The sequence below is a fragment of the Podarcis vaucheri genome (genome assembly GCF_965113315.1).
Source record: "Podarcis vaucheri genome assembly, chromosome: 6".
Taxonomy (NCBI): Eukaryota; Metazoa; Chordata; class Lepidosauria; order Squamata; family Lacertidae; genus Podarcis; species Podarcis vaucheri.
In genome coordinates, this window is record NC_138764.1 from 105143627 (window position 1) to 105156661 (window position 13035).

The window sequence follows — 13035 nt, forward strand, 5'->3', positions numbered from 1 at the left end:
AAACAGCAAATCTTAGATTTATAGAATCTAAGGGAACCCGAGGGTCATCTAGTCCAACCCCCTGTAACGCAGGAATTTTAAGCCGAACGCGGGACTCGAACCTACGACCCTGAAGCTCGTTGCTTTGTGAAAGGAGGCGGAGCCGTCACGCGCTTTTCCTCACCGCCGCGCCAATTGGCCAGCCGCTCTGTCTTTCAAGCAAGAAACGCCGTCTCTCAGCAACGGAGGGCGGGCGCGGAAACCGACCCCGCCTCTTCCTCTCTGGAAGCCCCTCCCCGCGGCCGAACGCGCCTCTCCTTCCTCTTTCCTCCGCTCTCCCCCGAAGTGACGTCAGCCCGCCGGCGTAGCCGCGTGACGCTATATCCCGGGCGAGGCGGGCGGGGCCGGTTTGAACGGCGAGCGACTGAGGTAACGGGCTCTGAGGGCGCGGCGGCGAAGGAGACGGAGGTCCGTCCGCCCGTCCGTCCTTCCGTTGGTGGCGGCTGAGGAGAAAGGGAGGGCGGCGGCGGCCGGCTGGGCCTGGCGAGGCGAGTCTGAGGCGGGCCGGGCCCCGCCCTCCTAGCTCCGGCCGCGACCGAAAGGCCTCGCCTGGCTGGGGGTGGGGTGGGGAGTAGAACCTTCCGCGTGCTATTTGCATATGCAGATGAGTGCGGTTTTTATGCAAATGGGGCAGCGCTTCTTTTCGGTCTCTGTCTCCGCCCGCCTCCCGGTGGGTGGCGGGGGGGGGGAACCCCAGAATGGGACCCGCCCCGGGGACAAGGGCAGGCGGGAGGCTGACTTGGGGGCGGCCTCGCTCCGCCGGCATGTTGCCCCCCCCCGGAGGGCTTGGGCTCGCCGGCTCCCATCGCCACGATGATGATGATGGGGCAGGTGTAGGTCCTGCCCCATCTAGAGGACCTCTGGGTTCCCCGCACTTGAGAGTCAGTTGCGGAAATGTCGGGGGGCACTTTCCCAGCAGAGCCCCCACTCTCTACCCCTCCTTGCAAGGGTCCCTCGCTCAGCCTTGGCCTAGTTTGCTCCTCCAAGCTTCTCTGCTCCTGAGAAGAGCACATAGCTACTCATTTTTGGCCCCCGTTCAAGGCTTGTTCCCTCCCACTCATGGGGAACTCGAGTTTCACGGGCAATTCGCATGCCTGGGAAGGGGCCGGGGGTGTCTGGCCACTTCCCCTGTGAGAAGGAAAAGGGAACCGTAGCACGGGTGCGCCTGCAGAGACTCCTGGAGGTGTTTCTGGGAAACTTTCCCCTCCAGGATGCCTCCTGAAGCAGCAATGTCACATTTTTTATCTGGAAAGCAGAGCTCGCCCAAGCCTGTGTGGAACACGATCCTTAGGTTGGGGCTGCTCTCCTGTTCATAAAATAGATACGCATCTGTGTTAAGATAGCAAGACTGATGCTTCCATATACAGTCATACCTCATGTTACGTTTGCTTCCTGTTACGTTCTTTCAGGTTACGTCCCGCGGCGACCCGGAAGCACTGGAAAGGGTTACTTCTGGGTTTCACCACTTGCGCATGCGCAGACGCACAAAGTGATGTCACAAGCATACGCAGAAGCGGCGAATCGCAACCCGCGTGTGCGCAGATGAGCCGCTGTGGCTTGCGCTCTTTTCATGTTGCAAACGGGCCTCCGGAACGGATGCCGTTTGCAACCAGAGGTACCATTGTAATCCCTTGCCATTGTAGTGAATGCAGCCTCATTATATGGCCTGCTAAACCAAACTGACTGGCTAGGCCCTTAGAGTTCATTGCCAGTACAGTGGTACCTTGGGTTACATACGCTTCAGGTTACAGACTCCGCTAACCCAGAAATAGTACCTCGGGTTAAGAACTTTGCTTCAGGATGAGAACAGAAATCATTCTCCGGCGGCAGCGGGAGGCCCCATTAGCTAAAGTGGTGCTTCAGGTTAAGAACAGTTTCAGGTTAAGAACAGACCTCCGGAACGAATTAAGTACCGGTACTTAACCTGAGGTTCCACTGTATTAGGAGGATATCTGCTTTGCTATGTGTTTCTGAACCAGTTAAATTTCATTAGTGTAAAAACACCTTGCCATTTAATTTTGGGTGAAATGTGAACAAACAGTTCATGCCCTCTCTTGAAACAGCTGCTTCAGACTTCATATTGGGCATAAAAATGCACCAATGTGCTGCATTTTGCCATCTCCTCCTCTTCCTCCAGGTTTCAGAATCTACCACTAAACTTTCCTGTGACATGCATTTGCCTAAAATGAAGCACCTCATCTTCCTTGAAGACCCAGTGCATCCGTTCAGCCTTTCCTAATCTCTTTCTGCCTCTTCATTTACCTATTCATTCATCTCTGAGTTCTTCTTAAATCTCATCTCTACTCTTTTATCTATTTTGTGGAAAGAGAATAAGCATTATTGGTAAAAGAGAATGTTTCTGAGCCAGTTGTTAAATTGAATGGGTTACAGTACTCTTCCCTGCAGTGGATCATTATGCCTATTGCAGTATATTTCCTGGTACAATAAAGTAAGTTTACTTGCTGTGCCTGAGTGTGAGTACAGCATTTGCATCCAGCTATGTATAAATATAGTCTCATCACATTACTCAGACAGTAGATTTCTGATAAATAACCAGACTGTCTCCAGTAAACGTTTTACTAAGGAGGTGGCCTATATCCAACAGATGTGACTGTGCTCTTGATGTCTGGAAAAGGCTTCCTTGGAGCATGAGATGTGCAGGTGCTGGTTCACTAGCCTGTGTATAAACGAAATCCCTTCTTGGTTATTTCCCCTTGCAGAAAATGGCCGTTAATGTGTATTCCACTTCGGTGACAAGCGATAACTTGAGTCGACATGACATGCTCGCCTGGATCAATGAGTCCTTACAATTGAACTTGACAAAGATAGAGCAGCTTTGCTCAGGTAAGAAAAGTGCTGAGAGCGGAGGAACTTGCTGCGTGAGGTTTCCAAAGCATTACTATTTCCCTTTGAAAAATCAGTGGTGGGTGCTAGAAGGCTGTCTTGATAGGTTTTTGCTTTGCTTGCCTTGTCTTAACTGCTTCTCATATTGAGTTCAGAATAAATTTCCACAGCCAAGTGAGTACAAATGTTTTTGTGCCTTTCTGTGTAGGGTGTGGCATGCTTGTTTGAACCATCTGCTTTTAATATGTATGCATTTCTACAGGTACATTCAGCTTCTTATCCCTTGCTTGTGGCATGGAAGGGTTTTTGTGGTAGATGCTATATAGCCTTCCAGGTGTTGCTGAACTACAACTCTCTTCAAGCCTAGCAAGCGTGGTCAGTGGCTGGGAATGATGGGAGATGGACTTTCAGTAGTATCTGGAAGCCCAAAGGTTCCTCATACCTGTCAGTCGTGCCTTGACTTTCAGCATTGTCTGCACCTTAGTTTCCAAATGTGTAAAGTCTTTACTGCAAAAGTGATGCATCATTTCCTGAACAGAAGCAGGAGCCCAAGATCTACGGGGCTTTAAGGCACACACCAGGCAGAGTAGAGACCTTGATATCCTGCTTAGCCTGATTTCTGGGCTTAGCCTGATTTGGTGCTGAGTCTACTCTTTAAGTGTGTGCCTTAAAGACATGAGGTGTGTGCCTTGAACCTGCATAACTAAAGAGCAAAGCCATGGCCTTGCAGATTGTGCAGGCATAAAGCCCTTTACTCTGCAATGCCAGCTGAGAGGAGGCAAGGGCTTATGCCTTGATATTGTGGGCAGGCAGGAAATGGCCATTTACTTTGCAGTAAAGTGCCGTTTCCTGCCTGCCGGGTCAGCAGGGCAGTGCATTCTCTATATATTACAGGGTGAAAAATTTCTAAACCTTTATCGTGTTCTGGAGTTCATACCAGTAAGAGACAAAATATTGATATATCATCCATCTCTAGCAGAGATGTAGCCAGTGGAACAATCTGAATCCATCTGGGCTCCACGCCTGAATTTCAACGTGGGCCACCTCTGTTTAAGGGAATTTCTAAGTTTTGCAGAGGATAAAACTAGGTTCTGTTTTTGCAAATCCTATATTAATCCCTATGGAAGGTTGGCCGGTGTTAGCAATGCTTGCACAAGACCTCTGTACTGTGGATAAACCTCAAAGGAGATGAAACCATAGCGATGGTAGCAGAGCTTCTGTGTTGCAAAGCTGTAATGCTGCTTGTTTGTTTTGTTTTTGTTTTTAATGTTAAACTGAGTTTGTGGACTTGTAATGTACAGTCCAAGTAGGAAAAGCAAAGGGAGAATGAGGCATATCTTAGTGCAGACACAGTAATCGTTGAAGATTTGGGAGGGCTTTCAAGTCACATCTGAATTAGGAACTACACTGTGCAGGCAGTGATGGTCATTGTGAAAAATTGATTGATGGAAAAGGAGGGTGTAAAGAATGGGATAAGTGAATACATGGCCGGGCAAATGTACTGAGAGGGTTAATACATAACATTTATTACCTGCAGTGGGGAGCAGTGCTGCCCTCATCCATGGCTACATGTGTGCTGTTGAGGGGGTACTGATGATGAGCTCAGAGTGAAGAAGAATTGGCACTAAGATAAAAATTCTGCTTTGACAAAGTGGAAAAATAAAGTGTTGTGTTAATTTTGGAGTAGTCAACTTGATGGCTGCCACAGAACAGAAGTGATTGAGGAAGCAATAGGATCAAGATGTAAGGAAATGGGAACTGAGGAATTCTCATTCTTGAAGGTTAACAGTCATTGAGTAATCACAATAAAATCTTCTAGATTCATCAGGGTGATCGGAAACACCTTTGTTATGCTTGAGGAGAACTAGACTTTGAGAGATGTTGTCCTTAATGGTTATTTGCAGTCTGCTTTAACTACCATTCTCCTGTACTGTCTGAAGCAAACTGGTCAGTCACAGTAATTTCCTCATTGTACCACCTGTGGAGCTTTGTTAACACAACAACAAAAAATGCAGCAAGTGAAGTGATTTTTTCAGAAGCCATGAGTAAGTGTAACATAACAGTCATGCATAACAATTACCTCATGTTGTGATTCCATTGAATTTGTTTTCAACTCCTGAAGTATTTTCCTTTTGGGAAGGCTGACATCCTTATGAGAATGTGGAAGGGCAGCTATGCTTTGTCTATCATTTTATCTGTGCACAACTTGGAGAATTCTTTTTCATTCAAGCCGCTTATAAATAAATTTCCTTGTGTAGGTAATATTCTATGTGGAATGTGCCCACTGTGTTTAGGTACAGGGAATGTTGCAGTCCGGGATCCTAAAGTTCCATGCTATCTTCCTGCAGAAGATGTCTGCTTTTTCTATTGTGATATCTGTTCTCTTAGAATCTGTGACTGACTTTGATCATGGGCTTGATTTAAGTGTTAAGGTGTTGGGAGAAGTGGAAATGTTGGCGCCTGCATATTCCACAGTAACAGGTTCTCAGCAATGAGGTAGCTGTTCAGTAGCAATATTGCAGGCTTATAGCACCGCCTTTACTTAGCATTTGTTGAATAAGGGCTGTTGCATGGACATGTCCCAGTTTGTGGGGAGCAGCTAAATGCTAATGATAATAGGGCAGGGGCCAGCAAACTTTTTCAGCAGGGGCCGGTCCACTGTCCTTCAGACCTTGTGGGGGGCTGGACTATATTTTTTTGGGGAAATGAACAAATTCCTATGCCCCACAAATAACCCAGAGATTCATTTTAAATAAAAGCACACATTCTACTCATGTAAAAACACGCTGATTCTCAGACCGTCTGCAGGCCGGATTTAGAAGGCGACTGAGCCGGATCCGGCCCCTGGGCCTTAGTTTGCCTATCCATGTAATAGGGTATATCTATCCCTGAACGAAGGGTGGTTGTCATTCTGGCAGTAGCATGGGTTGAGGAAAGGTGCCTCTTGCTAAAGCAAGCAAAGAGACAAATTTATTGTCACAGCTTGGAAGTGTTTGTCCATAATGCCATGCAGTGTGTTGACTAGTGACTTTTCAGTGGTCTGGTTTTGCTAACCAGGAACTGTAAAGGCGGTAGAACTCATGATCTCCCCTGTCTTATTTGTTGAATTGGGTGGGAGATGGAAGAATGGATTTTCTTGCAAAACTTTGTTAGTGACTGCTCTAAGGGTTTGCAATCCCAGAGACAGCTGTAGTGGATGTCTGGTCATACTGCACTCCCACAGGCTTGTTGAAATGTGGTTGCAGGAGGGCGATTGCTACTGTTGTGAATATGCTAGCATTTCTATTACTTCTTGTCTTCGTCACATTCCACTTGCTTGAGTTCAATTCTTCACAAGTGTGCCTGTTTTTATTTATCCTTTCAGGTGCTGCTTATTGTCAGTTTATGGATATGCTGTTCCCTGGTTCTGTAACACTGAAGAAAGTAAAATTCCAGGCAAAGTTGGAACATGAATACATCCAAAACTACAAGGTCCTACAAGCAGGTTTTAAACGAATGGGTGTTGACAAAGTAAGCTCTTTTGTCTTGGAATGCACTTGCTTCGAATCACCTTTATGGAAAAATGCAGTTTTCAGGATGCTGGCTTAAATTATTCCTTTTCTTTTACAGTCTTGGTGTTGCTTTTGTCCTAAATTGCGGGTCTTTTCTACTTATTCTTGGCATCTGCCACTCATCAGGCAGTGTTCACTTGCTCAGTTTCTCATTAAAAGTTGATAAATCAGGGATTCTGTCACCTCACAGTATTGGTCAGCCTAAGCTGGGTGCATTTCTTCAAATAATGCTGAATCCCATCTGCTTTCAACTAACCATATCTTGTTCTCAGTTGCAGTTCTTGTCTTTTAAAGCTATTTCCTTGATTTGTACAAAAAAGATCTATAAATACAATAGTTATTGTTGAATTAAAACTATAAGAGCACCGAATTAATGGAAAATTCCAAGAAGCGGCAGAATTACATTTCCCTGGACTACTGTGCATGGACTAATAATTCATAGTCTTCTATAGAAGGGCAGAATATCTAAACTCTCCCTTTTTGCAACTTGCCAGACAAGTGCAAAAACACTTGTCAGCCTGCAACAGCAAAATGCCTCCTCTTGTCTTGAAGGTGTCCTTGTCATGGGGTAGATTTAAGCGAAAGATCCCCGTGTGACTTGCCTGGAAGCGGTTGCTTTCCCCCAGTGGGAACCAGCCTTTGAGGCTACTTGCAGGAAGCAAACATTCATGCCAGAGAGGGGGAAGGTGGTGGAGGGAAAGGAGGCTCTTTGGCTTCTGCCTATTTTTTGGTTGTAAAATATGCTTCCCTCCACCAACCCAGCACACACACACGGCTTCCAAAACTGTGTGTAAGAACAGATGCATTTTGTTGCCCCACTGGAGGAAATTGGTGGGGGGAAAGAGCACTTTGTAGCAGAGAAATGTCGGGGGGTGAAGTACCTTCCTCTAAGCTGCTTTTCCTTAGGGGGAAAAAAATCAGCTGTTGAGCTTTCGTTAGGGCATGTGTGATATGCCAAGTAGGCCCCTTTTATACTGATGAAAATAGCAATGGAAGACTGCTGGCTTCCCCATGAGGGCTGTGGATAGTTTGCACCATCTCAGCCCACCTTGACTCAGCCCACTACCAAAGGCTAAATGGTTCAATTTTCTAAACGTTTCTGGCACTTTTCCTTTTGTATCAGTTATGCAGAACATGGAAGGCTGTGCACCAACCAACTTTGAAATGATTTGTGGCCTCAGGAGAAAATTCCAAATCCCCGTTCCTACCTCACTCTGTAAAAATCTGTGTTAACATTGTACTGTGTTTTTCCAGACATACACATAAACTATACCAGTATACATGCGGAAAAGTAGCTATGGGGAACATCTGGCCCACAGGCCTAATTAGACCCACCAGGCCGTTTGGGGCCAGCCTTGCCCACCTGTCCGCTACGTGATGTCGTATGGTGATTGAATTTGGTTCTTTACCCTGTTGTGCTGCTTTCAGCCGCAGTTGGATTCACTTGGGGCTAGACAGGGAAGAGGTGCAGAGACCTCTGTGGTGGGGAAAGAATAAGAGGTGGAGGAGAGTGCAGAGAGACTGGCTGACGGTGGTGGAGAGCAAAGCAGATTGAGTTTAATCATAATTTAAAATTGCATTACAGTGGAACCTCGGGTTGCGAACGTGATCCGTGCAGGAGGCACGTTCGCAACCTGCAGCGCCACGTCTGTGCACGTGTGGGCCGCGATTTGGTGCTTCTGCGCATGCGCAAAGCGTGATTACCAAAACCCAGAAGTAACCCATTCTGGTACTTCCGGGTTCGGCGCGGTGCGCAACCCAAAAACGCATAACCTTAAGCGTCTGTAACCCGAGGTACCACTGTATTTTAAATTATCACTTTAAAATTACCAATTGCACCTGACTTTAAAGCAGAAAAATGGCAGAATAGCATATTCAAACATGTACAGTGTGTATTGAAGACTGCAGGTAAGAGGCTGACAGGGCCAAAAGAACACCAGACACAGTTGTTGCATCACAATTTTTAAACTCTGAATGGGAGAGAATATTATAAAAACAGGCTTTCCTTGTTGTAACATTATTTGGTGTTCTGCATGCACTCCAGAGTTTGTTGGAATATGACCTCTGTGCAGAAAAACTTGGGCCTACCTATTCTCTCCTGGCTCAAGTTTCTGGAGGAATCTCATGAACTGGAGCTGGCAAGTTCTGTCCACTCATCTCAGAAACATCTTGAGTGTTTTGTTTTTCTCATTGGACTAAATATACTCCTCTCTTCCCTCAGATAATTCCTGTGGACAAATTAGTGAAAGGAAAATTCCAGGATAATTTTGAATTTGTTCAGTGGTTCAAAAAATTCTTTGATGCAAACTACGATGGGAAAGACTATGACCCTGTGGCAGCTCGGCAAGGCCAGGAGACAGCACCAGCCCCTGCTCTTGTCGTACCCCTGCTCAACAAACCCAAAAAGAATCTTAGCTCTACTGGCACAGGTAAGGCAAGCTGTTGACAGATCTGTCTGACCAGGCTAGCTTTGTGGTTCAGGGCTCTCATAATCGGATGCTTTCGCGTTGTGTGTTGGGTGAGGGGCTTGCGGGATCCAGATTCTGTGGCTGCTTTTGCCCAGAGGCTGCTAGCAAGGAACCTGAGGATTGGGAGGCAGCCTGGAGAGGAAGTCTCTGTTGGAGGCAGAGACTCACTGTTGTGTGCTCTGTCTCTTCATGCCTCTTGTGCCAGTATGAATACATAGCATGAGTGCCCACGTGCCATCCAGGTTCACATCTGGAGATATGCTTAGCACTGAGAGGTGGTGCAGGGCTGTGCTTGTGTGAAGATGTGTTCACACTCTGGCGCTTGCACAGCCCTTTTAATGTATGCCTGCGAGTCATTGTTGAAATCCAGGCTGTTGTTGAAACTTGTCGCTTCCTATATTTCACAAGGGTGTGCCGGTCTCCAGACAGGAAACAAACACCCTCTGCTTGAGACTGCCCTTTAATCCTGCTCCTCTCCAGCAGGAAGGGGATTGCCTTGTGTCTTACCTGTGACCAGGTGCTCCTAATCTGGTGGTATACTGTGTGATTCAGTTCAGCGTATAACAGCTAGAAATGCTTTCCTTTTGTAGATCACAGTTTTGTGGGAACTCAAGAACTGAAGGCAGCAAGAGTAGAGCGCCCTGCTTCCTTACAGAAAGCGGTTGTAAAGCCTGTGTTCGGTACTAAGCACTTCACAGGGAGGTGGCATTCTTTGAGGCTGTAGGGTTAAGGTGCTTTCCTGCACACAGGATGGTACACTTTGGGTGCTGTCTCACTTTAGTTGGCTAATGTTATGTGGAGCACAGGTGTGTGGAATGGGCATTTTGGAACTGCAGCTAATACCCTTCTGTGTTGCAGCTCCAGCGAGGCCCATGGTTGCACAGAGAACAACAGTGGCTAATAAAACTGGACCTGCGATGGTTAAAAAGGCTCCTGGAGGAATTGGGGAAGAAGAGTCGGCTGAACTGATCCAGCAGGTGGGCTTCCAGCAAGTAGGCTGCACCGATCAGCAGAGGCTCACGGCATGGGTGGTCTTGACTCTCAAATGCACTGCAGTGTATTATCACAAAGTAACATGATTGTGGGAGAGATACTTTGGAGTTTTCTGTGCTGATCACGTCTTTGTAATGGAGATGTGAACAGTATTGTTAGACATCGGGCCAGATTCAGCTAAGTGGTTGCACTCCTAGAAGCCAGCACAAGTACTGCTAGTGCAACAGTACTCCCCTTTGCCTCCACCCCCATGCGCTCCCCAAATCTTCTTGGGAGGATCAGGACCCCCCCCCCCAGAATAGCACATGGGGGGAGAAGTAAGGTTGTTCTACCTGACAAGCAAAAATGCCTTAGCGTGACATTGAATTCCACCCATAATCTACATTCATGAGCTACAGACTCCAAATGTGTAGCAGAAGAGAGTTGTTGGCAGTGGTTATGTTGCCCAAATTTGTCTTGGTAAGTAGAACCACATGATATGGTGACTGCCCTGGCCGCCTTACAGATGTTGCTTTGGGACTGGACCTTGGTGAAGTTGTTTCCACGCCATTCTTACCATAAGAGTTGTGCTGAAAACTGCTGCTTAAAGTGCCCACCCATTACATTGCACACCATTGGTTCATCTAACTTGAGAGGAGTACAGTGTTGCTTAAAACCTCAAAACATACAAAGTTGTCTCTTACAGTTACCCACCCACAAAAATTGCTTGCATTTTATTGGTAGAGCAACATTTCAATGCAATTCTATACACATCTACTTGGTAACAAGCCCTATTGAGTTTAATTAGATTTAAGATTGCAGCCTTAAATGTGCAAGCCCTCCCCTTTGTTCCTTCTTGGGCACAAGCATTTTCTCTGTAAGAAGCACTGTGAATTGTTCTTTGGCAGATCAATGTATTAAAGATGACTGTGGAAGATTTGGAGAAGGAAAGAGACTTCTACTTTGGAAAACTGAGGAACATTGAGCTGATCTGTCAGGAGAATGAAGGAGAGAGTGACCCTGTTCTTCAAAGGATTGTGGAGATTCTTTATGCCACGGATGTAAGTATCTGGTGAATGCTTCCCCCAATTTCTGGCTTAGACATTTCAGATTATGCCTATGTTTGCTCCTACAGCAGCGTTTGGGACACAGTTTAGTTAGGAGGATCCCTCCTGTGCAAACCCCACTGAGAGAAGTTCAGCTCCTCAACCACTCAGAAGTATTCTTGTACAGCTTTCACTGGTTTCAGTGGGGGTTATTTAACTATTATTTTAAAATAATAATATACCACTTTCCTTTTAAAAACCACAAAGTGGTATACAGCACAGTACAAAAATTACAACACCAACACCTAAACAATAACCATGTAGATACTAAAACCCAAACAGACAGACTGTTCTTAATTGTTAGCAATGACTTGGAAATAAATGAGCTTTCAGCAGGTGCTAAAATACTATTCACATGAGCGCACAGCATAATTCAGAAAGGTGATGGTTTCATGGAGTGGGCGCCACAACAGAAAAGGTGCCCTTCTCACCCACTTTACAAAAAAGGCAAAGTGGCAAATGCAAAATGCGCAGACTTTGCAGGGAAGCTTATGTAAGTCTCTTCCTGTGTAGAACCAAAAGCCGGCCACTCATTAAGGATTCACTGTGTTGTCAGTTTGCAGCACAATGGTATACACGTCTGCCCAGGCTAGGCTCTGTTTTAGGGTTGGCACTGGGGGAAAATAGGACTCTTGTGCCATTAGCAACTGGGTGGCAGGCAGAAATTCAGTAGGTTAAACCTCTTTGAGTATGCAGTTTTGAGGAAAGACCTACCAGCACAGTACTCTCTCTAATTTTATGTTGCACCATGGCAGCCATTTTGTGACTGGTGCCCACAGTGCACTTAAAAAATCTCAGTGTGCCCACTGGTTTAGAAAGGTTGGCAACCCCTGTTCTAAGGGAAGGTGGCATCCTGCCTTTGCCCCCTGTTCCTTGCTGATTAATGCAGTGGTCTCTGCATCTCTGTTTTCCCTTTCAGGAAGGTTTTGTCATACCAGATGAAGGAGCGCCACCAGAGGAGCAAGAGGAGTATTAGTGGTCCACCGACTGTACCAGCAGAGCAGCAATAGCAGAATTCAGAAATCAGCTTTCCCCAATCATGTGCTTAAAATACTCCATTTTATTCTTTTCATAAGTAAAAAGTACCTCTTGAAGTGCACTTTGCGTAAGTTTTAATACTTCCCCCCCTCCAATGGGTTTAATTTGAGAGCTCTTTTCTCACTTTTGTAGCAGAGCAGTATTAACATCTAGTTGGTGTAATTTGGAAGCAAGGGGTTGAATATTTGGAGTTTGCAGAGTTGCTTGGTTGCTGGTAAGGCACTGATTTGTGGAGAGTTTGCTGTACTGTTTTTCTTTTCTTTTTGTGGGCTGTGGGGAGTATGTAGTGGAGCAATTTCAGGGTTGACTTTTTCGCAGGAAGGTTGAGCAAATATGAAATGTGTTCTGCAATTAAAGAGATGCCTTAAGGGGGCTTAAAATGTGCTTCCAGATGCCAAATTGAAGTAATGTGATGAGAGATTTTGTGTGTTCTATATTGGGGTTTGAGCATCTGGCTTTCTTGTTTTGGAAGGACTTGCTTGGCGCCTCAAGTCAGTAAGGGCTCTGTAAGGGGTAATTAGAACAGCCCAATATCTATTCAGAGCTGCCCTCCTGATCACTGACTGTCGTAAGGGGGAAATACTTTACTGTATGTAGCCTGTTGCAAGACTAGAATGCGTAAGATACGGATGTGCTTGAAGGCCTCTCGGTTTTGCTGTACTGTGGCCAATGGCATGTGGTGTCTTCCAAACCAAAAAGGCTATCCCTTTTAAAACTCTTCACCTAATTCGCAGCCTGCATCCAGCCCCCTCCCTCACCCACCACCTGCTTTTGTGTCTCTGGTCCATTGAATTTTGTGGGTCCTATTCCTCTCTGCGCCCCCTTCCTCCTCCTCCTCTTCCAAGCCTGCTGACTAAACTGTATTGATTTGGGTAGTTTTGTTTTGCAGTGCTGCACTGAGGCCAGTCTTGATCTCCAGACTGTCTCTCTGTTTGTGTGTCCCCTCCTTGAGTTAGCCTCCCAACGTTTAAGCCTTTGCCGGTGCTCCTGACGGCTGGCAAAGAACACTGATTGGTG

The 13035-nt window shown here is 46.3% G+C and overlaps 1 protein-coding gene across 1 annotated transcript; it reads left to right on the top strand.

The window, feature by feature from the left end:
- The first annotated feature begins 274 nt into the window (after positions 1–274).
- On the top strand, positions 275–12079 carry MAPRE1 (microtubule associated protein RP/EB family member 1). Its single transcript, XM_082226481.1, has 7 exons — positions 275–408; positions 2760–2883; positions 6248–6393; positions 8656–8863; positions 9761–9879; positions 10783–10935; positions 11900–12079. The coding sequence occupies exons 2-7, from the start codon at positions 2763–2765 to the stop codon at positions 11954–11956; spliced, it is 804 nt and encodes a 267-aa protein (XP_082082607.1). The 5' UTR covers positions 275–408; positions 2760–2762; the 3' UTR covers positions 11957–12079.
- Positions 12080–13035: the final 956 nt, after the last annotated feature.